At 49.4% G+C, this 26,060-nt stretch overlaps 3 protein-coding genes across 7 annotated transcripts in view; 2 read left to right on the top strand and 1 right to left on the bottom strand.

The window, feature by feature from the left end:
• The window catches only part of LOC120950146 (protein takeout-like), a 216,006-nt gene that overhangs the window by 104,854 nt on the left and 85,092 nt on the right, over positions 1–26,060 (top strand). The gene's annotated exons all lie outside the window — the stretch shown is intronic.
• On the bottom strand, positions 390–21,809 carry LOC120960983 (nuclear protein localization protein 4 homolog). The gene is made up of 10 exons (XM_040384494.2): positions 21,596–21,809; positions 21,136–21,285; positions 20,948–21,049; positions 20,654–20,880; positions 19,850–20,577; positions 19,603–19,763; positions 1,851–2,084; positions 1,571–1,758; positions 1,348–1,473; positions 390–1,262 (listed from the first exon to the last, which is right to left on the bottom strand). The coding sequence occupies exons 1-10, from the start codon at positions 21,614–21,616 to the stop codon at positions 1,250–1,252; spliced, it is 1,950 nt and encodes a 649-aa protein (XP_040240428.2). The 5' UTR covers positions 21,617–21,809; the 3' UTR covers positions 390–1,249.
• LOC120960982 (uncharacterized) lies at positions 4,259–15,643 on the top strand. Of its 5 annotated transcripts, none has more exons than XM_040384487.2 (2): positions 4,259–4,877; positions 11,287–15,643. In XM_040384487.2, the coding sequence occupies exon 2, from the start codon at positions 11,308–11,310 to the stop codon at positions 14,005–14,007; it is 2,700 nt and encodes an 899-aa protein (XP_040240421.2). In that variant the 5' UTR covers positions 4,259–4,877; positions 11,287–11,307; the 3' UTR covers positions 14,008–15,643. The 5 variants fall into 5 exon arrangements, with proteins under 5 accessions (XP_040240421.2, XP_040240422.2, XP_040240426.2 ...); XM_040384488.2 differs by lacking the exon at positions 4,259–4,877 and adding an exon at positions 5,724–8,057; XM_040384492.2 differs by lacking the exon at positions 4,259–4,877 and adding an exon at positions 8,082–8,240.

Here is a 26,060-nt window from a genome sequence, read left to right as displayed (position 1 = left end):
TGAAATGAGATGATGATTAATGTGAAGGAAAGCAGAAGATATGAACTTCCCACGCGTTTACCTCTCGTTGGAAGGATTGTCATCAAATGGCTGCGGTAAGACTGATACAAGAGAATTACCGGAGCATCATTGTTTTTAAATATATTGCACCTGTACTTGATTCCGTTTGCTTCAGAATAAAGTACGACCCATCCACACGGTGACAGGTGGGTAAACAAATAAATGATTTGTAAGCAACATAAATGCGCTTCTTGCAATGCGATACAATGTAGTACTATGAGCAACAAGAGATAATGCTTACCGAAGAGAGCAGCGCAGTTTGCTTCTACCAACCGTTCCGTGTTCACCGTCATCATGTGTCGCGTCACGCGTGTTCTCTAACGCACCAATACTTATATGATGGACTTTATTTGAATCAGTGTTGTATCTTGCTATCGATTTATCAGTTTTTTCTTTTTCTTTCTTCAGTTTACCTTTTTCCCCTGTCCCTCCTGCTTCTACTCCGAGTCAATAGTCATCTCTTCCACATGAGACGCGCCACTGTGGGAGGGCAAGGCAGCGGCAAACCGGTCCCGCCTCTAAAGCCTTATGCTGCTGTTCGTGTGGTTGTTGTTGTTGTTGTTGTTGAATAAATAATTTAATCACTTTCCCTACACACGGCCCACAGCTCATCAGTATCGCCTTTTTCTTAGCAGCTGCTGCTTTAAACGCACCTCCCACCTTCTTGGAACCACGTTGTATTGCAGGCATAGAGAGTAAAAAGAGAAATAGAGAGTGTTTGTATGTGGTGTTTGCGTGTTTGTGTGTGTGTTCAATTTGACCGCAGCTTCAGTGCAGTTCATCCTTTGCAGTTTGCCTTCCCCCACTCTAAAATTCGTAGGTCCATCAGTCCGTGTGGGTCGGTCAGCCATCCCGCGTCTTATTCGTTACAGGTGCACTATACCACTATAAGAAAACTATCCCTCCCCGGCTTATAGCTATACAGTAGCCGTGGCAGCAGCAGCAGCCGCTGGCATGATGATGATGACGGTTGCCTGCCCAAGCCCGGTTTGCCGCACCAGTTGTGTGTGGTTTTATATTTTGCTTGACCGAATTTTAGCTCCAGTACACTGTGTTTGTTTGTTTCTTAGCATGTTCGGTGTTTTGCAGAATCTTTTCGTTCTTTCTTTTTCAGTTAGCAATGATGTCCACTCGTTGCATTCGCCCGTGCTGACGGCAATGCGATTCGCTCAAACCTAAGCTAAGCTTTTCATTGTCTGGATCTGCAAGAAATAGAAAGAATTGCGTGTAGGAGCGTTTAGTATCGCTGTGTGTGTGTGCGTGTGTCGTACTTGACCGCCTGCTTACCTGGGCAGATTGCAAATCTCGCATGCGGGCAGCTCCCGGCTGTTGATGAACGTGCAGAACGTACAGATCCAGTTCTGTTCCGCATCGCCGCTCGGCACAAACTCTACGTCATTGCTCATGCTGGAGCTGTATCGAAGAAACAACAAGAGATTAATTGCATTACAGTGGATGGTCTTGTTTTTTTACAGCCACACAAACACGCCCAGCCCAGCAAACTACTCACTCATCATGGTTCGAGCTGGCCTCGATGAGCTCTTCGAGCGTCTTCCACACTTCCCGCGTTTTCCATTCGTTGGCCTTCGCCTTATCCTTGTCGCGTACCGCTTCCAGCAGCGGTCCCAGCTGGGACTTCATCGGCAGCATGTCCTCCATGCGGTACAGATAAAACAGCAGATGAAAATCGGACACGGCCTGCGTGGAGAGGTGTATCACATAATGAAAGTTGCGATTAATATGATTGAAATAAGAAAAAAAGGAGCATTTCCTACGCCCAAAACACTTACATCCAGGAAGGGCAACGAGCGCGATTTAGCCAAGTAGTTGGCGAGGGCCGCAAAATCCTGTATGTGACCGTCGATCATTCTGTTCTCGACCGGGAAGTACTGCTTGGCGTCCTTCCGCTCCAGGAATGTGTACAGCGGCACGAGCGGTGTCGAGGCCGGCACATCGACCAGCAGATACTCGACCGGCAGTGGTCGACCCAAGCGTTGCACCTCATTGCCATAAACATCCTTTTCCTGCAATCGAACGTTGGAACAAGAAAATGATTTAAAGAATATTCATAAAATTGATAGCATATTTGAATAATATTTTAATCAATATTGAGACTTTTTTTGATATGATGAACTAATTTTTAAACTACCAAAGAGGCGGGTTAAATTTGTTTTGAAATTGTTTACAGCGCTTCCAATTTAAAAGCTGTTTAGTGGCGAAATAGAGAAAAAAAACCCCCAAAGAACCGGTTTAATCACTGCCAGTGTTGACCCTCTAGTTAGCGGTATCATTGATCCAAGATCATCATTCTGCGCGTGTGAGTGCTACCTGTTTGAGAACCGTCCCGGTTCTGAGTATCCGATGAGCATTTAAACCTTCCCCTACTAACATCGCCAAACGTCAAACAACACTCAGAGAGAACGCAAGTAACTCACGGCTCACAGTAGTAGCTCAACTCGCTTCACCATTTACGCTACCTACCAACACCTTTGCATGAGTCAGAAAAACAGTCGACGAAAGCGAGCTGTTAGTTAGACGAAAGAGACCTCTGTTAGTTGTGTTAGAGCGCCCGCTAATGATAAGCTTTGATAATCCAAGCGACCAGCCGTTATAACTATCACACATTGTTGTGCTTTTGAAGTGGAAAGAAGCTAAGGTAATCCCTTTACATTTGTCTCACTCGCTCGTGCACGTTTTTTTGACGGAAATAGTCTACCATTTAGATGGCAAATGTGGCAGATCGGATGTATGTGATTGCGGCGTAATTTGCATTAGCGTGATTTTTATTGCTGCTGTTGTTGTTGTTGTTGTTTGTGTGTTCCCTACAGTGTTACCGGTTACCGTAGGCGCCACTTGCACAATAGTATTGGTGTCAACGTACCCCGTACATCAATCGATACGTTGACGGCGGAGGCAGAGCGGGAGCGATGATGACTTCCCTGCTAATGATAGTTCGTGCAGTTCGCGCGCTGCCGGTGCTTGTGCCACTCATGTAGGCACATGTACGAACGCTAACGTGAAGCGTGCTTGTTCGTGTACCTATGTTGATCGACACTGTCCGATCGCTCCAATGACCAATCATCGGTGCAAATGCAATGAGCGCGGCACATCACTGATGCGTTGTGAGTAAACGTGAGTTTGCGCGCGCAAACAGGCAACTGGTACGCAGTGGTGGGAAGATGCTTTGTCGACCAACCTGCCTGTCGTCAGCTGTTTGATTACTTCCAATTGGTTTGCCTGTGTGCTGCGTTCTTACCACGTCTGGTGGCCCATTTTGGTGAGCAGTGATTAAAGCTAAGCTGCCCAACAAAACGAATGATGCAAAAGGGTAATACAAAAAAAAGTACACCAGCCACAATTGTGCGTCATTCGCGAATTGAGCGGGCGAAGGACGGGGACCGGGTCTGGATGACAAAACAAATTTGCCTAACAACAACATCAGCAACGGGAAGATTCGTTTCGATAAAAAAAGCTACAACAAAACACGAGTTTGCGAAGCCATTCCCCAGCCGTTTTGGTGACGTTGCAGTAAGTACAATGTTGATGAGGCAAGAGCAGATACACGAATGCAACTGTCGATACGTTCAAAAACCCTGAAGCAAATGAACTTTTCCAAAAACCGGCTGGGAATCGATAATCGATCGTTGTTTCGTTGGCCGAAACAGTCGACGAAACCATTTCTGCTCGAAAGAAAGGGGAAAACGAACCGGTAGTTTTGTTTGCCGTTGGGTGTGAGTGATGTTTTATGATTTACGAAACTCACCCTTACCTCTCGGAAAAGATCACCCCCCCAAAGTGAAAACAAAAGTGAATCTTTTGCCACGGTAGGGGGAAAGGCACCAGATGGAGGAAAACCACGGCGGCCACGGCGGCATAGAGGCAAGTAAGCGCAATCTAGGCAACAACAGGCCACTCACAGAGAGTTTGGTGCTGAGAGGTGATTCTGGCGCCACAACTAAACATTGCTCACGACCACTCACTCAACGGTCGAGAGAGAGATAGAGAGTGAGAGAGCGACAGAGAGACGGCTCTCACAGGGGGTAACAACACGAAAAATACGCATTAGGTTATTGCTGCCACCTAAACAACAACAAAGTACGACACAAACGCACCCACACACATGTTCGGTTGTTCCGGGTGGCTTCCTTGTGTGTGTGTGTGTGTGTGTGTGTGTGTGTGTGTGTGTGTGTGTGTGTGTTTCCATCCCTTCCCCGTGTCTGTGAGGCTCGTCCTCGTTACCCTCGTGTGTCGTTTGGAGAGCAATGGAGAGCCTCCCGTGCTGGCCGTGTTGTCATGTGTTGTTGTTTGACACGATCCATCCAATCCAAAGGTCGGTCCAAGCGTCCGTTGCGCGGGTTACCTCATCGCCTCCTTGCTTCAGCCCCGCGTATTGCTCAGCGGCTCAGTAGTAACATTGTGAGCGCAAACGACGACGCAAACGGTCGTACACACAACAGAATCCAGTGCACAGTTGCGGCGAACGGACGCGTATTGAAACGGGTTACAACATGTAAAACCAAAACACACACACGCAGTGAGATATTTGGTGGTCGTGGTTTTCCCCGGAGGGAGCTTTCTTTCTTCTTGTGTGTGTATTAAAGTGATATATCGAAGAAAAACGGGGGGCAATTTACGGGATTTGTGTGACACGACCATAACATCAGAAGCGAAAACTCCCCTTTGTAACAGTGTGCCAGTGAGCAAAACAAAAACGCAACTCCAACGCAATGGGAAAGCGACGTCTGTACTAGTAGTTTGCCATCCGGAAAGTTACCCACAGTTCTGCGCAAAACAAGACGCAATATAAGGACGGAGAGGTTAGTGTGTTTGTCGTATGCGAGAAAGGGGGGGACAGGGCGCATTAGCAAACAACAACAGCAACAACTGAACCACAAGCAAGAAGCACCTAGTTCCGGCTGACGGCGTTCGATCGATTTGGCAAAAATAAACAATTTTGCTACAAAAGCTGCCAGACTGTATGAGCGTGTGTGTGTGTGTGAGTTGTGGCTTAAACACAACACACGAAAAATAAGCAAAACCGAGAAGTGGAGAAGCGAAAAAACCGCCCATCGGTGTACACGTAGTAATGATCCGTTTCGCGCCGTCATTGCCGTAATTATCATTCTGCCGCAGCAGACAACTACACAGAGAGAGAGAGAGTGTGTGTGAGAGAGAGCGAGAGGTATTTTTGGGTTATCGGCAGTATGTGTTTGCATAAAACACTGTGTGCGTGTGTGTGTGCGCTCGTGTTTGGTCTGGTCGGTTGGCGTGAAGCACCAGCCGCCTCCATGACTGTTCCGACGGTGATTGGGGGTGGGAGTACAAGCTCAAAATTTGGTGTGCAAGTGTGTGATTTACAAACGAAAAAAAACGCTCTTTTTTATAGTTTTTATCCACTAAAAAAGGCTATTTAGAAACGTATTTAATTAAAGGTGCGTCAGCGCCATGTCTCGAAAGCGGCTGCCCACAGACAGCACTTCACCATACACCATGCGTCTCCATGGGAATGCTGTGCACAATACCATCCAAGCATGCCATACACACACACAGGCCACACGGCTCAATTAAAGGAGTCAGTGTCACTGCAGACAAACCGTTCGTTCGCTTCCCTTTGTTTTGCTAATTTATAGGCTGAGAAAAGTGAAACGATGTGGCGCCGTGTACCACACCAAATCGCGTTGCAGCGTAGCAGCAAGGGAGACGCGGGGAAAGTGCTAAGATTATACAACACACCAACAGTCACAAAACGACAAAACGAGTAAATGAAAGCAACAGCAAGAAACAAAAAAAAAGGTGCAAATGGACCATTTATGGGGGGCAAATGGGCAAAGTATGTAAAAGGCCGGTTTTAGGCTCTTTTCTCATCCATATTCAGTGTGCCCCCGGTTTTGGGGAGGAGGGGGGTTGGTATCAACGAAACAAGCGCTCTATTGCATCATTCAAAAGCCGGGTTCGGTACATCCAAACACAGCGCACTTGACCGGTATCGCCACGCGTGCCTAACCAGGCCGACAAACTCGTAATCTTCTTACGAAAAAATGGGATCGATTTAACACAGCTCTGTAATCAATCCGTCAGCGGCCGGCCGGATTTGGTCGTGCAGGCGGACAACAGACGGTCGTTTACCTCGGCTAATAAGCTCTCTCTGACTTGGCAGCCCTAACCTTGACCAAAGGCGACCGCCGCACGACAGACATGTGTGAGACAGAGTGTGTGCGTGGCAGGTAGAGTAGTGTATTTTTTAAGATAATTTAGCAAACAAAAATTGACAACCCACTGTCGAAAGTTATGAAGCAAAAATGGACAGAGAATGCGGAGGGAAGGGAGGGCCACCAATTGCCATCAAACGGTGGGGGCGGCGGCGATGGCGGTAACAACCAACGTTCGCGCGCTCTCGCCGTACGGTTGTGTTTGTTTTCCATCGACGTGGTTCGGTACGACCGCTGGTCCCCTGCCCTGGAACACAGCACACATTGGAGCGAAGAAACGTGAGGCGTGCAAATGTGTGTTGTGTGTCTTGCTTCCCGGTCCCGGTCCCGGCCCCTGCCACACAGAGCAAGATTATTATTGCTTCGCCACCGCCGCACGGGCGCACACCAGCAGATCACAAGGTCACGGTCAACGCCGTACGTCGAAACTTCGTGAGCGTTTCAGACGGAGAAGCAGAGAGAGAGAGAGACTCAAAGAGAGTGCGTTTGAGAGGAGAGTGCCACAGTACTCACGCTTTGTTAGTCAACCGTGCCGGGGAGTAGTAGTGCACGGGCAAACCCCCCGCAGAGAGGGGAGTGTTAGTGAGATAACAGCCCTAACAAAACGAGGGCCAAACACGATCGGAGCGTGAGTTACCATTCTCGTTATATTTTGGAGGTGGTCGTTGGGGGGGGGGGTGCAAAAATTGTAAATAAAGCCGTGAAGCAAGAACCGCCAGAACCGCGCTTCCGTGGTGTTTGGTGTTAGTGTGCGCAATCATCACCTTCGAAACTACACACCAACACATTGCCATTCTTCCTAATTAGCACCTGAGGGCAATACATTTGGACCATTGGCCTTTACAGCGGACCGTGCCGTGGCTGCGTGGGTTTCTTAACGAAGATAAAAATAAATAATTCCCCTTTACAACCCCTTTACACTTCCCTTCTCGCTCGCTCTAAACAACAACAAACTGCTCGAATACCACCCCACCGGTCGCGGGCGGTATGGGGGGGGGGCAGAAGGCGCAACAGTCACAACAACGAGAAGCTCGAAATTTGTGGGGAAAATCTGCTCACTTTTACGGTAACTCATTTTCCCGAGAGCGTGTGAGAGAAAGAGAGAGAGAGAGAGTGAGAGAGGTAAATATTCTCTCTCGCTCTCTCAGCGCGAGTGTGAAAAACTCATCATCCAGCAGCCCAAAAACCGTATCCCAGTTTCCCGTGTTGCCACTGTACGTGTGTGTGTGTGTGCGTGTCCTGGCTCTGGATTGTTCGACCCGAGTCGTCCGCACCTGGTGCAGTGTGGGTCAGTCGAACAGCATGTCCACAGCGAAAAGGACGACGGCGTTAACGACAAACAAGCCGACGACAGCCAGCACCACCACCACCCCAACCGGCCAGTGCGGCAACATTTTCACTCCGCCACCGTTCGGACGGACGGACACGGCCGACAAAAACAAGCCGAAACCCAACCCGGATGAGCAGTGATAGCGGGTTTAGCCGCGAGGCGAGTGGCGCACACTGCTCACAGACGCAAACAAACCGTGTCCTGCTGTTCCTTTAGAAATCCCGCACCAATTCATCCTTTCCCCAATCCAAGCAGCCCGTGCAAAAACGCGTGCGTGTGCCTGTGTGTGTGGTGCTCTGGTGTAGAAGTGTGTGAACATGTTTACCCAACCTGCACAGTAACAAGCAGACCAGCCGGACGGACGGACGTACAGAGAGCTCTTACACAACGCGAACGGCGAGCAGACGGAGACGCGGGGGTGGTGGGCAGCAGGTGGTGCCAGATACACCGAAGTGAAGGTATAATAGGCCTCCCATTTGCACACACACACACACATACACAGGGTAGAACATCTCGGCAGTGCTTGAGTGTGTACGTGTGGCGTGGCGTGTCGGATGATAGGCAGCTGTTCGCCCATAGCAGGCCCGTAGAGTTGGCGAACGAAAACAACAACCACAACCACAGCTCCGCTTCTTGCAAATGTGCGTATCCTGTGACATGTCAGGAACTTCCCCCTTTGCCTCTTACTCCCCCACCATTTTTGCTCTCTGCACAATCATCGTTACAATCAATGTTTGATCAGCTTCCCCGCAACGCCAAGGAAAGTGGAGCATACTCAGCCTCCTTTTGGTGTATCGATCTCGGTTTTGTGTGTGTGTGTGTGTCCCTCCCACCCCCTTCTTGGTGTACGTAACGACAACCTAATACGCAATACCGCTCATCTTGTGAGGTCGCTGGCACATAGTGAAGCTTTTTTCCGAAAAAGACGGAGGAGGGGGGAAAAGTGTGTCTTTGCTAAGCCATTTCCTCCCCCCCCCAGCCATACAAGGGGAGCGAAGGGGTGGTGGTAAGGCACGGGGTGTCGTAGTCTAAATTTGGTACCGGATTTTTCCTCATTTCCATTTCCAAACGGTGGAGGTTGGAACGGTTGTTGAATGACGGAAAAGGGGGAGGGAAGGGGGAAGGGGAGGGGTCCAACACAGCTGCTGACCGTTCAAATGAAAACAACAACACCAACTAGCTATATAGCAAAGATAAAGCAATGCGCGAGCGAGCGAGAAAGAGAGAGAGAGAGCCATTGTGAGAGCGAGAGAGTGTGTGAGAGAGAGCGAGAGCGGGACAATCGTTGCAAATGAAGCCGTGAAAATCGACCGAATTTTGTGTGTTTCGAAGGATAATAAGCGCAGCAGCAGTGTGAGCGTGTGAGATAGAGAGAGTGAGTGAGCGAGTGAGCGAGGCGAGGGAAAGCGGAAGGGAGAGTGGAAAAGCGCGACCAACGTATCGGGGGTGTGAAAATGCGCGAAAGAGAAAGTGCTTCCTTTTGGGGCGCACACACACACACACACAGCAATCATGCTGGGAACATGCCCAGTAATAACAGAGCGGTGTGTGTGTTAGTGTGTGTGGAGAAGGAAAAACAAAAATCAACAGATACGTGCGTCATCGAGCGCGAGTGTGTCTCGTGGGGGGAGGGTGCGCGCGCTATTGGGGCAAACGCGGTGGGGGGGGGGACGCCGCACTGTCACGCACTTCCCCCAACCCATTCCCTCGGTCGAGCGGAGCACATTCCATCGCTGCCGACACATTCGACCGAAGTCGCGGTTCGCGGCAAGGCCTGTTTTGCGCGCTTCTTCCCAGTGGTACAGCAGCCAAAGGCGCATCTCTCCCATGCGCCATCGCGCCATCCGTTTGTTGCGCTAAACGACCCTCCCCCGCCCCCAGTGTAGGATCGACGTCCGCAGCAGATTGTCTTCCCGCTGGGAGGGAAGCCGTTCTATCCGCTGGAAGCTGGTGTGTTGTGTGTTATGCTCTGAGCAGGATTTTCACTGCACGTCGTCAGTGTTTCATCAAGTGGCCAGGTGTGTGTGTGTGTGTGTGTGTGTGTGTGTGTGGAGACGCTCCCCTGCCGTATGTGTGTGTCCTTGAGCTGAGGACGAGCGTGTAAGTGTGCCTGTGTGTGTGTGTAACGCGCTCTGTTCCAAGTCATTGCCCCACGCGTTACACCGTGATTCTCCGGTTCGGTTCGCTTCCTGCAGGAAAAAAGGGGTGTGTGTGTGAGTGCGTGCGTGTGTCCAAGTTAGAACTCTGCCCCCGGCTCGCAGCCTGTACACGTTCGTCCATAAATCTAGGCCCTTAAAAGGTGTGCGTGTGTCTGTGTCGCACGATTTATTGTCCTGCCAGCGCGCCTTTCTCCCCCAAAAACACCCAGGCCGAGTGTGTTCCAGGTCCAGGAGAGACCAGGAGAGACGCGAAACGAGACGTTCGCAGTGACCTTCACAGGGCAGGATTTTCGGGGCTGTGCAGCCACCGATGGCACTGTTGGGTGTTTTGTGCAGCATTTTTTGGCTGCTGCTGCTGCTGCTGCTGTACCTCCAGTGACCAGGATGGTTAGCAGTGAGACTTTTCTCAACGACCATCAGTCGCGTATTCCGGCAGTTGGTCGCAGCACAAAGGCCGCCTCTTTCCACCTTTGTTTAGTGTTTTCGATCGATCGAACGCCCAAATTTCAATTCGTCATCAGCCGTGGGACACACGCACACACACCCAGAATGGCTTTACTCTGCAATATGTTTTCCATTTTTCCCAACAACTGCGGGCGGGCGGGTGGAGGCGATTTGTGGCTAAAGGAAATAGGAAACGCGAGAGCAAATGTGGGTCGGTGGCACACACACACATACAGAGGAGTAAATTTCAAGTAGATGTTTGCTTCCAACGGCAACGGTACCGTCCAAAACAGAAATCCGTGTGAGAAATGGTCATGCAATTAACAAGAAAAGGCAAGAAGAGAGGAACGCCCAAATTCGGGTCCAGCAGAAGGGCCGCGCGTTCGGACAATGAAGCTATGGCAACGGGCGGATGTACCACAACCACCCACCCGGCCGCCCGCCCCCCGGGTCATTATAATCGGCTCAATTTTCGAGCGAGCGTAGTAACGCGCGGGATGGCAGGCGACGAACCGGGTGACAATCGAATTATGGGCCACCCTTCGCGCTGTGTCCTTGTTAAAACGTGTTTCTTTTTTTTGAGGAGCCAAAGCAGGTGGGAAGAGGCAAAAAGTGGGTGGGAGGTGGGGAGGAGGAAAAACCTCCAAAAACACTCGCAGTTAGAGACGGGCCGGCGAGCGATAACAATTTGTGCTACTTAGAGGTCACACAGGACCGCAGGAGGATTTAATGGCACGAAGCTCTTTCGCTGTGGGTGGATTGTGGGGTTTTTTTTAAATTAAAAAAAGCTGTGTATACATACACAAACACACAAACACACACAAGGACAGTGAAATAATTGCTCGCGGCAACAGGCGGCGGTGGCGGCTGTGGCGAAAGCGGCAAAATGTGCAATTAAATTAAATTAAATTAAGGATCTAGTTACAGCTGGAGCAGGGGGAGGGGGGATTAAGGCTCGTCTCTGTGTTCTCCCCCAGAACCCGCATCTCCAGGAAGATGCCAACACACACACGCACACGAACACGGTATAACAATTTGATTATAATAATGACTGATCGATTTTCGCTTTTTTCCCCCGCTTTAGACGACGACGACGAGGAACAGGATGGATTTCACGCCGCTACCGTCGGAGCTGGAGGAGCTGATCCTGTGCAGCTGCTGCCATCTGCCGTTCAACGAGACGGACGCACTGCCGAAGCTGTTCTCCTGCCGGCACTACTTCTGCCTCAAGTGCGTCAACCAGGTGCTGCTGAAGGGCAACGAGCTGTACTGCGTGCACTGCTGGAAGCGGACGGAGCTGACCGGGCCCGACATGAAGCCGGACGCGCTGCCGACGCACAACGCGATCCTCTACCTGTCGCAGAACCTGAGCATGATCTCGAGCGGCAGCAGCAGTAGCAGCGTGACGGCTGCCAACAAAAAGCCACCGGACAAGCCGAACGGTGGCGGCGGTGGTGGTGGAGGTGAGGGCTCCTCGAGCACCTCGTCGGGCACGAGCAATGGTGGTGGTGGCACAGCGATCGTGGTGGCTGGCGGAGTGCCCTCACCGACAAGCTCGACAGCGGCGGCGGCGGCGGCGGTGGTGCCTGCGACGCCACCGGGCAACGGTGCCGGACCGAGCGGTATCAGTGTGATTGTGGGGGGTGCGGGAAACGCTGGCGGCAACACTAGCAGCAGCAGTAGCAGCGTGGCCAGTGGCATCAGTGCTGTGGCGGTGACGGCGGGCAGCAGCGGCGCGGCCAACGGGTCCGTCATGACGGGCGTGGTCGGGGTGCCGCCACCCTCGAACGGTAGTGCGGCGGGCGTGATCGGTAGTGGTGCGGGCGGGCTCGTAAGCGGTATCGGGCTCGGTGTCGGTGGGACGGTGGTGAGCGCGATCGGGTCGGGCAAGTATCGGAGCAAGGGCGAGAACTGTCTGACGCACGCGATGCCGAACGCGCTCTGGTGCCTGAAGTGCAGTGCCGCCCTGTGCCGGGGTTGCGCGAGCGGCGACGAACATCGGCAGCATCCGGTGAAGACGCAGGCGGAGGCGCGCGACCACATCCGGACGGACATTGCGTCGGATCTGCTGCTGATGCAGAAGTCGCTCGCCGAGCTGCAGCACTTCGTGTTCAAGCAGCGCGACTTCCTGCTCAAGATACTGGAGGCGTGCACCGCGCTCAAGACGCAGGTCGAGACGGAGCTGATCAACCATCTGCCCACGTTCGAGGTGGCCGAGATACGCAGCAACCTGACGAAGGCGAAGCTGTACCTCGGCATGCTCGACCAGCAGTCGCCGGCGGAGGCGTACAAGCTGTACGCGAACCTGCACATCGAGAAGCAGCGGCTGCAGTCCAAGTACCAGGAGATGCTGCTCCAGTGCAAGCTGGACGATCTGATCCAGCACTACGGCGTGCTGTTCGATTTCGACCTGATCAAGCAGGCGCTGTCCAACCTGAACGCGATCGATCCGCTCTCGTTCGGCAATGGGGGGGCGATGGGCGGTTCGTCCTCGGCCGCGATCAACGGCCACCACAACTCGATACTGCTGCTTGCGAACTACTGCATCTCGCAGCTGTACTCGCGCCACGTCCTCACCACCAAACATCATCCCTCGCAGCAGCAGCAACAGCAGCAGCAGCAGCAACAGCAACATCAGCAACATCAGCAGCAGCAACTCTCGTCACAGCTTGGCGGTGGTCCGCTGGAAGGTGTCACACTCGGCGGTGGACACCATTACGTCCATCAGCAGTCACCGAGTCACGTGAGCATGAACCATCTGCATCACCACGTCGCCCAGCAGCTTCACCATCACCAGCAGCAGCAACAACACCATCAGCAGCATCAACTGGCCGGGTCCGGCACATACGCCAGCCAGCTGCACGACATGGCCTCGGCCATCCTGATCGCACCGCCCCAGGACCGCATGGCGCCGGGCAGCGGGCGGACGGCGGGCGACGGGGCCGGCGGTTCCAGCTCGGCCCGCACGTCCGGTTCCGGCTCGGGCTATCTGAGCGAGATCCTGAACGGCAGCACGTCCGCCCTCCAGCATCAGCATGCAGCCGTCGCACTGCAGCAGCAGCAGCAGCAGCACCAACATTCCTCGCAGCTCGCCTCCCCGGGCGGCCTGATGTCGTCCTCGTCCTGCTCGAGCGTCGTGTCGCTCGTCCCGGCCGCACCGGCGTCGTCCGGCTCGTCCTCGATCGTGGTCGGTGCGGGCAAGGGCGGCGGCGGCGGCGGCGGCCAATCGCCAAGCTCGGCGGCTGCTGCAGCGGCGGCCGCGGCCGCCGTCGCCGCCACCCTGCTCTGCAATCCGTCCGTGCACGTGTACCCGATCTACTTCTTCAGCGTCGAGATCAACGGCCAACCGTTCGGGCGCATCCTGATCGAGGTGCGGAACGACGTCGCGCCGAAGATGGCGAAGAACTTTGGCGCCCTGTGCACGGGCGAGCTCGGCTTCGGCTACAAGGGCTGCAGCATCTTCCAGTGCTGGGAGAACGAGAGCATCATTACCGGCGACTTCGAGCTGAACAATGGGCGGGGCGGCCGGTCCGTGTTCGAGGAGGGCTTCTTCATGCCGGACGACACGAAGATACTGGCGATCCGGGGGTCGGTCGGGATGCGGCGCAGCCAGAAGCGCCACGACAACATGGGGCTGGTCGGGTCGCAGTTCCGCATCATCCTGCGGGAGATGCGCGGCTTCACCGGCATCTTCGCGTTCGTGGTCGAGGGGCTGGACCTGGTGGAGAAGATCAGCCAGGCGGGCGATTCGGCCGGCAAGCCGCAAAGCACGGTGCTGATCGCGAACTGTGGCAAGTGGCAGTAGGTGGTGATGTAGACGACCCTTTAAGGTGTAACAACTACACGTGTTTTGTGTTGTTCCTCTGTCGATAGCGATTCGTTCTGTTACTTACATTAGGGGTTGGGTGGGGTTTTTTGCTTTGTTCGGGGACGATAGGGAGGGCATGAATAGTGATAGTGCACAGTGCAAATGGCCAAAGAGCAAAGCGTGTTGTGGAAGAAGTTCGTCGCTTCTATTCCATTGTTGAGTTTATGTAGTGCGGAGCGCAATGGGCGGAGGGTAGAGCAGGGACGCGTTGTTAGGATATAGGTAGCGTAATTATCATTATGTTTGTCCCCTTACGCCTCTCTGTCTGTCACATAGACACACACACACACACTGATCGTTTGACTAGTATTGTTAATTAGATTCATACTTCGTCGTTCCTTTCGGTTCGCCTTCCAAAGGCTTCCCACACCGTTTTTTGTTGGTAATTTTTAACACTAGTTCACTAGTTCACGCACGGCAAAAAGCGAAGCGTGGGAGCAATTTAACGGCGCACTACTAACGGTAACGGACCAAACACGTAATGTCCCGGGGTCTTTTTTTTTGTTTCATTTGGCGGTAGTAAGATCGGCTTCTACTAGACTGAACGGCGCACCGCGCACACACGACGGCAGTAGGGTAGGTTAGGGGTCGGGTCGGGCAAGCGGCGGCACGGTAGCGATTACTAACAAAACATAGCAAACGAGCAAACTCGGAACCGGATTAGACACGGATAGGTGTAGCTTTTCCTTAGGATATATGAGAGACGATTACTATTATACTTCACCGCTCGATAGGGGAGCAACAGCGACTCCTGCTTAGCAACGGAAGAGCGCGCCACACACGTAGCAGCGAGTCGTTGTCGTTGCTTGCGAACACATGTACAACTTTCTAGAGACGACAAGATCGTGATCGTGATGGAAGAGCGTATACACTGGGGGGGGGGGGGGGGGGGGGTCCCGCCGATTATCGAACACAAGTCACGGGGCAGGGATATCACGAAGAGTAGGTCGCTACTAATTGATACACACACAACACAACTAGGGGTAGGTTACACTGGATAGGAGGAAAGCAAAGGTGGTGGATTTTCGCTTCACAATTTCACCGATGGATAGGGACAGTGCACACGAGACATAGACACGCGCACTCGCATCGCAAGATCTTCCGAGGGAAACGAAGAAGCCATCTACAGCGAAATGAAGCTGTTAGGATCGTGCACTTACACACGTGCATCCGTATGTATCGACACAAACACACACACCTGATCCAACGGTAACGATAACACTGGGCGCGGGGAAGGGAAGGGGAAAGCAAACGCCAATGAACACAATTTTAATGATGCAGCGATGCACACGCCTCGTATTTCAAGTGCGTTAAATATGCTAACAACATAATGTGTTAAAAACAATGGAGACAAAACAGAAGAATAGTATAAATGAAGCGAAAGAATATAAAACAAAACAATACAACACAACACACACCCACGAGGAGCAAATCAACACAAGCACAGAAGCAAATCACACAAGTTAAACAAAAAAAAAGCATGAAACCACGAAAAAAGGGAATAAATCATGAACGTAAAGAAAGTACAATGCATTGTATTAACTGTTAAATGTTAGGTGAAAACTCGTAAAAACGTGTGACGTGCACGCCGCTAAGCGCGTATTGGATTGTAGTAAAAACGTGAGTAGGCTTTAAGCAAAACATACGTAGGAAAGGAAAAGTAGGCACGCGAAACGAACCCGAAACCGTTAAATGTATGAAGAAAGAAAAGAATATATATATATATATATATATATATATATATATATATATATATATATATATATATATATATATATATATACAAACACAAACAAACCATACAACAGAGACAGAGAGAGAGCGAGATGAGCGTGGGACAGAGTTTTTTGGAAAACGCGCGTTAGCGAAACAAGTGTTATAGAGGTTCGAAATGTAACAAAGGAAAAGAAGAAAAACAAAAACAACCCAAACTATATATTATATATATTCCCTGCTGCATAAATACGGAAACGTTATATTACCTGCAGAAAAACGCTATATTTTTATTGTGCAGTAGTGGACAGACACAGAAAGCAAACGCGAGCAAACAGGCAAAACGGTGTGCAAAGAAACATATACATGAAACAAAAACCAAACAAATATATATATATACATGTATTTAAGCATAAATGTGTTACACAAAGCGTTAACCTTTCACGGTACAACCAAACCGGCGGTGGTACCAAACAAAACAACACAAAAAAACACTATAAACGGAACATTTTTTGCGGAACGGAATACCGAAGCCATATCCACGATTCTCTCGCTCGGCACAGCACACACCGTACAACAACAAAAAAACCAAAACAAAAACGGCATGTAGAGTTTATGTTAATTAGAACACGTTCTAAGTGCATGAGTGCATTCGGTGAATCATCTCGATTCTGTGCTGCTTAAGCATTTTGCTGACAAATAGTATCCGTTTCCTGGTTCGGCGAACTCAAAACCAATCAAAAAAAAGGGGGAAAACAGCAACAACAAAAAACACTATTTAAACTTTTACTCTCCCACATTCACTGTACATAAATGTATGTGTGTGTGTAAGCGTTTTGTGTGGAGCAATGAGCAATTATTTACAACAGTGTATAGTTCGATGCAAGGCGATTGTCGAAGAGAAAGTAGAGATATAAACGAAACAGGACACCGGCTGATTGGCGCGCGATCTTTGCGAGCCAATTGTAAGCGCTGTAGCGATGAACTGTGAAGAGACTGAATGTTTTGGAATGACAAAAAAAAACGTAAACCGAACCTACCAATAATAATAATAATAATAATAATAGCACACCCGCACGTATAATCGAGCAGAGATCGAACGAATGTTGGCGAACCCAAGAACAAACCTTACATCCTACAACCCCCCAAAGCCAGAACCAGAACCGCATATTAGAAGGTCTGTTAATTGATCAAGTAAAAACGGTATCAAAGTACAATTGAAACAAGATAAAAGAAGCAACCATAACGTAACACTTACAAGAGAAGGGCCTTGCGCATCGGGGCTATCCTTCCTACCGGAGAGAACGGTAAAACGCACTAAACAAAGCATCTCCTCCAGTTCTTTTTCCCCTCCTCCTCCTCCTCTTACCCAGCCTATTTGCACCCCCCTGCCGTATCGACAACACAAAGCGAAACAAAATCCTTCCGGGTAAGAAGCTGGGCACGAGAAGCGGCGACATGCGGGCATGCGTTTCGTGAATTTGCATGCGTAGACGAACTATATACTATAGGCAAGCGAGGTGAGGGGACGGCGCGGAAGCGAAAGAGAAAACAGCGGGGATGCGGGGGTTATATTTAACGAAAACGAAAAAACAGAAAAACACACACACACACCGCATAAATAATGCGTCGAAGCGTATACATATTTAAAACTCGCGATACCTAAAGCTTCCCCGTGCCCGCCCATCCTTTGAAGCAAGTACAAAATCGGTGACAAATTGGTAGTAAAACGAAATGAAGCAAAAACAAAAATACACGGAATCTAAAGCAAACGCGTTCGAAGCTAGGCGAAGACGAGTCTCGCAACAGTTTTGCTTTCCAATGTTTATACAAAACGTAAAATTCGAATGGAATCTAACACGGGACGACATGGGACGACAAAGAGAGAGAGAGCGCACGGAATGGGGAGTCGTTCAAAGCATTGGGGCTCTAAACAAGCTTGCTGTTGTTTAATTATTTAGTTTAAGTTGAGGAAAAACAAATCAAACTTCGATGACCGTTTAAAGTGCTTTCATTTGCCTTTTTTTCGTTTTGCTCGTTCGCAACGAATCGAGTCTCCCCGTACAAGCAGCACAGTTTGCGCAATTTGCGCTTGACGTAACATTACTATATCGGTGGTATGATTGTATTAGATGGACAGCAAAAACAAAAACGCAAAAAACGCGTATTTCAACACACGAAAATGCACTTTGAAGCGCACGGATTGCACGCTAGCAAATTGTACTTTTGTCACGGTGAATATAGACAACAAGCGCGGTCGGCAACACGGGATACGCTAATGTAATACAAATATTTTTATGTGAAATGTATGTTATGTTACTGCTAAATGTGTACCAAAACCAAACAACAGCATAGTTACTAGTATTGTTCAAATGATCACTCCCAAATCCGCTTGCAATCATTACCAGAGGAACGGATTCAAATTGGATGTGAACGGTAAAGCGTGTCTGCAGACGGCAGCAGGCCACCATGGGAGACCGCCAGGAGAGAGTATCTGTTTGTCCTCTGTTTTGCTGGCACAGAAAAGAGTTATCAATACCCGCCCACCCAGCGCACTGGATTGTGGGTGAGTGGCAGATAAGATAAGCTTTACCGATCGAAACCGGCGTTGCAATGAACCATACAATGGAATAACGAAAGTACAAGCCAACGACGACGCGTACGGACGCGTGCTAAAAACTAGAGTGACAGTATTTCCGATGAAATCGTACATACGCAATCGTGGGGGCTACAGAGTAAGTGTGCAAGCGACATCATTAAAATCGAATGCGTCACAGACCGACACAAAAACGTACGTATTAGCGGATTTACTCTCACGCCGACCGGTATATTATAGCGCACGAGAGAAGCGGTAGCTTCAGCCGGTGGTAGCCGGAATCGTTTCACGGCGATGATAAGAGCCACAACCACAGCACAGTAAATTCACCACAACATTAGCACGTGTTTCGGTGTGCATTCAGTATGTATGTGGAAAAGGGGGAGGGAAGACGCACAGGTACAGGGGCATTCGGTATTCGTCCGAGGTGGCGGTGGGGAGGCGGCAAAGGTAATAGAAGAATCGATTTTTATAAGCATAAGGAACCAAGGGAAACGGTACAATCGACAGTACGTGCTCTCGGGGCGGTTTATTAGTTGAGTGTGCGCTCTTTACGTGTAATATGCTGCGACATACGACGGTAAGGTGGGTGGGAAGGGTGGCGAAGCTATGCGAGGAGCTGAGCGTGAGTGGATCGGGTAATTTGCATATTAAAACACACACACATTATAATCAACGGATCAAGACCCTTCAACGGTAGAACGGCTAAATAAAACTGTGAAATAAAATAGCATTTGGCGTGGTGTTTAGTTTCATTGCATATGTCCGAACGACTATGTTACATGATGTGAGCAATACGGATCCGGAACAAACAGTTGTAACTACGTTTGTCCAATTTGGAACTAGAGCCAAATGCATGATTGAAAAATGCTGGCAAAACATTGTATGAGCAGATCATCCACACAGAGCCCCCTTCAACTTAATTAAAGTAATGCCTTAAATAAAGCCTTGTTGTCTCGTTCAAAGATAGCGATTGATTTTCGACCTTCCCATGACATTTCATACAAATCAGTACCGACAGTGTCGAATATATGACCTAATTACACAAAAAATATCAACCACATTTTCACATTTTTCTATGCATTTAAAGCATAAAATGTACGAAAACAGGTCCAAAAACTGTCCCAATAATGACCTAAACAGATGTTTGTTATTCAATTTATACACAAACCATTTCCCCTTACGCTTGACTCATGATTAATCGCATGGAATTGGCCACCTACCTTGTAGTAAACGTCCGGTACGTACTGCTTGTCGGACGACTCACGAATGTATCCCAGCTCAGGAGCATCCTTCGTAGGAATGAGACAGTTGTCTCGCACCAGCGCCATACACTGTGCCGATACGGCATATCCTTCCATGTGCACTTGCTTCTTCTCATCGCCTAAAACCCAAACCAAATGGTGCAAAATGAATAAAACGGGTTCAAAAATGTCCCTCCACATCCACAAACCCATCCCGGCCACTTACCCGTCACGCACACGGTCACAAACTTCGAGCCAAAGTACCCGTTCGACGAGTCCTTGCAGCGGTTCGGGTATTTGTTCTGCAAATGCCCCGCCAGTATGCACTCCTGCGCGGTCAGAAAGTGTGTCTTGATGTTGCGCACATGCTTCACCGTCCCGCTGGCCAGATTTTCGCTCAGCAGGTCGGTAAAAATCCACCCCACACGCTGCAGCCCGAGCTGGCGGGCCAGCTCGTCCACGTCCGCATCGTGCGGATCGTCCAGCAGGCGTATCGAGTCGCGGTTGCTTTCCTGCGGCGGCTCGTAGATGGCGGCCACCCGTGCCCTAATGCCGAGCGGTACGTCCGGATGGATCTCGTACTTGCCGAACAGGAACCCGATTCTCTGGTGCCCGGTCGTTCGCCAGTAGTTGAGGAACCGCTCGACGATGCCCGTGTTTTCGAACATCACGTTATCGACGTGCCGGTACGGCTGCCGATTAAGCGTGATCGCCGACGGTTGACACTTGGAGCAGATGCCCTTCGGCCACGGCGGATGATCCCGGCAGCCGGACTTGATCTTGCAGTTGAGGTCCTCGAGCGCGACAAACTTGCCGCGGGCGGCCCCGGACGTTAGCTTCTTCAGGTAGGAGTGAAAGCTGAAGTGCTTTATCTTCTGCTCCTTGAGGTAGTTTTCATCCCACGGTTCCAGCGCCGAGCAGTGCACGCAGCGACCGTTCGAGTTGTGGCGGCAGCTTAAATTGGAAAGAGATCAGTTAATACCATCGCAAAGCCTGTGCAACTAAGGGAAGAAGGTACGCGATAACGTACAGCTTTTCATCACGATCACGCTTGATACGTCCGTCCTGCTTGTACAGCTCCAGATCGACTGCATCCTCCTGCGGGATGGTAGACGATTCTGTGGCTACTGCTGCTGCTGCCGCTGCCGATGTGGATGGTTTCGAGCTGGTTGACGGTGTAGCCTCTCGGCTGAATGAAGCATTACTGAACGTGGAACTGTGGCTTGAAGCTAACGAGTTAACGGATGCACTTCGTTCCTGGTGGTGAGAAAATGCGCTCAAATTAATAATCATCAGCAACAAATCCCTTCCACGACGCACTTACCGCGGCCTTCGACGTAGACGGGCCCTCTACTAGACGTAAATATAAAATATCACCATGTTTTAGACCAACATCTTTCACTTCTTGCGAGCCGCTGGAAACAACCTGAAACAATATAGGAACAGAAATACAATGCACACACTTTGACCACGTCAGTGCTCGGCGCTTGTCATCGTGCGACGACGACGTACCTCCTTTGTGAAGTTTCTCTCGCGGAAAAGCGCAAATTCGTAGTGATTGAACCCACAGACTTCCCGCACGAGCTCGTACAGCGTTTTCGTCGTGCTTGAGGGCTCTGTTTCGATGCGCTTTGTACCGTCAGCTGATTGGATTCGCAGCACCTGCAAGAAATGCATTGATGGGTTTGAGGTTAGAAAGGATCTTGAGGATTGCCAAAATATTAAACCGGTTTCCCCCTGTGCCAGCACCAGCCCGCCGCATCCGTTCGCTAGGCAAAGCAAGCCTAGGCTTGGAACATCCAACCCTCCGTTCGTGATCGGTCAAGCTGCGTGTTCCTTTGTCCGCGTTTGCGATAAACATTCCGTCCCTTTGGCAGGAAAACAACCAACATGACAAATCACTTTCCGGGGAACGACTGCAACGGTAAAGCGGGACCAGTGTAGCGGATCGACCCTCAGCCGAGATACTTACAAACTTGCTCGTTTTGGACATTGTGTGTCCTTTGCCGGCTGCTGTAAGCGGTGTAATCGTTTCAGAGAAAACTTCCCGGTTCGAGGTGCGGATGCGACGCTTTCGGACAGAAATTTGGCTTCAAAATTCGCTTTTTGCAAGGGAAGATTACGTTGTTGTTCTTTTTTTGACAGCTGCTGCGTTTTCTTCTTGTTGGTGGTTGTGTTGGTTGACAAGCGAAAATTGTCATTTCACGATTCCCGTTCGGCAAGGCGAGGAGTTTTGACAGTTTAAAAGTAGCTGCATCTCGCTCATTTTCTCTAGCCATCCTTTACTCGCTTAAAGTGCTCGTTTCGAGGTGAACTTTTGTGCCTCCATCTCCCACTTTACTCCAAACACTACGTCCACCTTTGTCCATATGCCTTTCGTTGTGTTGGTCATAATATACGCACATCATATACCGAGGTATTTATGTTCTCGCTCGATTTGTCACACCGTCTCTTTCGCGCACATGGACGCGCGAATTATGTAAACAACTTGGTAGATGATGCGAAATAGAAGTGCTCAATTTTATTGTTTTTGCGGATATCTTGATCCCTCTAAACACCTCACAACGACTTACAAAAACGCTCGTCAGCGAGGTAAACTCGCACCAATTTGGAGCGTTGGCGAGCTCACAAAAACCGGTTTTTGGCCTCGGTCCGGTGTGTTTATAGACCCACGTTGGAGAGTCCGCATGGAGTTGGTTTCAGGTTTGGAATGGAATAAACCCAAGGTTTTAAGAGGTTTGCTTTATTTATGCGTAGCACAGTTGTAAAAGAGCACTGTAAATGGACTGATTACAATATAGGTTAATGGAAATCACCACTTGTTTTCTCCTCTATACACATGATATCGTGCATTTGCTTGGTGGTAATTTACAGTGTACGGCGAACATGTCATTTGTTTTTAATTTGAATGTTTCGGTTGGAAAGCAACGCAAACCGTTATTCGCATTCTTTAATACGTGAAGTTAAGTAATGAAATGCTGTATTTAGTGTAGTGCAAACATGCATTATCATGCACGGAGATATCACGAAAGAGCTACGTTATTTTAAAGGCAAATTGTATCATTAAAAGTTAATCGCATGCACCTGAACTCACGTGAGACAAACTAGTCTTGCATGAAAACACAAGTTTATCACATCTCCAAAAGCTATTATAAAAATCAATCGTTTACGGATACAGTCAGCAAATAGGTCATCCATTCAGAACTTGCGCGACTTCATAATGGATGCTTCGCTAGTGTCCCAATCCGTGTGTTGGAAATGCATCTTCACCGATGCAAATGAAGCGAATCGATGATGATATGTACGACTTCCTTCGGTTGCCTGGGGCATCACATTCAATAGCAACCCTCCGCCCAATTGTATCCGCTTTTTGTTACAGCTTCCTTTCTTCTCCCGGGGACAGGAAGGAGGCAAAAAGGCGAACATGCAATAAACATTCAAACATAATGTACTAGATACGATTTCATAACGAAGACAGCGTAACCTCTCAACAGGTAATATTAACAACATTGGCTGTTAGAACATTGCGCAAGTTATCTACATCGTGCTTGCAATAAGTGCACAAATATTGCATCTTCTTGTGAGCTTACTTCAAACGCAGTCGAATAAAAACCGCAATAATGCCAACGTACCTTTACCAACCAGCGCTCATCAATTTCAATGGTCCATGGTCCATTTTGTAATGTAACGAGAGAGTGAAAGAAAAAAAAAAAAACAACAAATCCCATCCATAATACGCACCAGCAACGGCCACCCACTTGTGTCATTATTTTTCATTCGCTGCAACATTAAATTTTGCGACCGTAAAACGAAAAACTTCTCCAGTCTCCAGTCGTAGCTGCTGCGCTGTACCATATCTAACGATGGTGAATTCCCGCGCAATGATTCGCATCTTGGTGCAAGCTGGAGCAATGCTAGAAAGTGGCAAGTGGCAGAAAAGCTGAACAAAAAATAGCGAAAGTCAATATACAGAACGAAGTGAAGGGAACGGGAAGGGAAGAAAAGCTTCACAAACGGTTTGGCAACGTTTTGCAACTCCAGTTTGGGGAGCAGGGAGCGAGAAGGAAGAGCAAGCGAAAGAAAGACAGCGAGCGAAACGCAGAGAGAGAGAGCGAGAGATCGAAAAATGTAGAGAAAGTAAAGGAGAGTGTTTATGTCTGCCGGTGACTTTTCTCAAGAGCACCTGTACAGTTGTTATCGCGGGAAAAAGGACGAAAAGGACGTCATTGAGGCTGAACGGAAACAGGGCCATAAAATCGTGAGACGAAGAATGGAATTGGATTTTTCCAAAATTGTCTTCTAAAAAGTTACAGTTTTTATATATATTTTATAAAAATGAAATTCTTTAAGACTTTTCAATGACTTCTTTACAAAAACGAATTAGGATCAACTTCGTTGCCAAGAACCACGCACAATTTAGCCCGCTTGCTGTGTTGGACACGAGTGCATGCTGCCACCATTGCAAAACGCATGTGCGAACCTCCAATCCACCCGTCGTTGGCAGAGGAAAGAGGGTGCCTCCCCCACTCAAGAACGCTCCTCTTCTGTTTGTCCCCTGCTTTGCACGGACATATCCTCGGCTTGAGGCCAATTATCTCCTCGTTGGTGTATCTGCTCCCCTCGGTATGCTACAACACTCACCCGCACCATCCGGCGTCCTTATTCAAACGACAATTGGACCAATACATTGGTACCCTGCGTTCGCATGTTGATGATCATTGCCGTTTATCAGTGTCGTGTTTGGAACCGTCATTGGATTTCACCCCCCGAGTTAGATTGGACGTCCCTTTAGGTCCGGCAAATGGTGGGGGGGGGGAGGGAACAATCCTTCCCAGTGTTGACGCTACTACCCCTCTCAGCAGACGCGTGGACGCTTTGCCGCTTCGTAGCAAGCCTGTTCAAGCGGGCGCCCGGCCTGCTTCGATGCTACTCAGGAGGTTCGACTCGGTACCGAGTGGCGAACTAATTTAGAGCCGCCTCGCTACCATGTGGTGCTGTATGTGTAGATGCGTGTGTATTTGTGTTTTGATATCCGATTGAGTCAGTGTGCCGGCGGGACATGAAAAACGTGTTTGTTGTGTTGATTAGCTTCGTCAACAGGCACCGTCGATGCAACTGGAGAACCGAACCATACGGAATGGATTTTAGAACAATCTATTTGTACAAGCTGTGATGTGATCTGCGGAAATTCATCATCCATGTTTTGCAGTGGCAAATGGTGCAAGATCACGTGTTCCAAAGCTTTCACCCGGCAAAGGGATTTGTAGTCGAAGATTGAAAATTCAATTAACACACGTGTGGCCGGTGATAGTGAACGGTTGCGCAAAATGCATAAGCATTCAAAAGCATGCCTACCGAATATCGCTGGTGGGTGATGTTTGTATGTCCACCAAGTGTTATGTGAGTGTGTGTATGTAAACACTCCACTACTCGGAAGCCTTGCATACAAATGGGAGAAGCCTTGGAAGTGGAATTTCGCCAAAAACCATACATTTCGCCATTTCCCTTGAACGCACAATGGAAGGAATTTTGGGTGAGCAAGCGTGGCAAATGTGAATAGAAAAGCGTGGCATCCCGAAAAAAATGCCACAATGGGCACGATGCTCCACGCGGACTCGCTGAATATCGTTGTGTCGTTGTTTCGTTTGTGTGCATATGCCCTGCCCTGCCTTCCCATTACTATAAATATAACAAGAAGAAGAAAAAAACGCGACCAAAAAGTTAAAAAGGACCGAAATTAGCTTCTTCACGGGCAGTATGAATACGAAAACTCGTGTGAAGGTCGGGGTCGTGATAGCGATTTTCAGCGAGTAGCAAACACCAGGCGTATATGCGGGTTGTGCGGTTTAGTGTCAGGCGTACAGGCACATGGGGAGAAAATGTGTTTTCCCATTTTCTCTACCTCCCCCGGCCCCCTCGTGAGTATTGGTGAAATGCGGTTCGCTGTAACGATGATCGCTTATCATCACGTTTAACATCGGGGCTGATAAACAGTGTGATTTGTAACATTTGCCTCCACGTTGTATTGGCCGAAGGTAGAAACATTGTGCAAATTGTGAGTTATTTAAAGGTTTTTGTAGGATTTTTCATGATTTAAAAATGCAATTTATTTACCAGTAGTGCCGATTAGTGAGCTAAGTAAATTGACCCTTCCAGTGCGCTTTGTCGTAGCAGTGTCACATAAACTAGGCGAACATGCCACTACTGAAGTTTGTGCTCAATAATTCGCTGTCCACAGGCAACGCATGCAGTCCGGTGCGTGGCTAAATTGGTGTGATAAATTTAGCTACAACACAGAATGGGTCATGGGCGGTTTGCTGGCGAAGAGGCAACGGAACGGGGGTGAATACTTCGCTTTCCTAAGCGCCAGTGCGTATTGGTTAGGAATGCTACAGTGAGTGGTATAGTTTTAGAGCGCTTATTCTCAGTAGTTTTTT

Source organism: Anopheles coluzzii, chromosome 2 (genome assembly GCF_943734685.1).
Source record: "Anopheles coluzzii chromosome 2, AcolN3, whole genome shotgun sequence".
Classification (NCBI taxonomy): domain Eukaryota; kingdom Metazoa; phylum Arthropoda; class Insecta; order Diptera; family Culicidae; genus Anopheles; species Anopheles coluzzii.
Note: the sequence above shows the minus strand (reverse complement) of the source record. Positions and strands in the feature narration are given on the sequence as shown.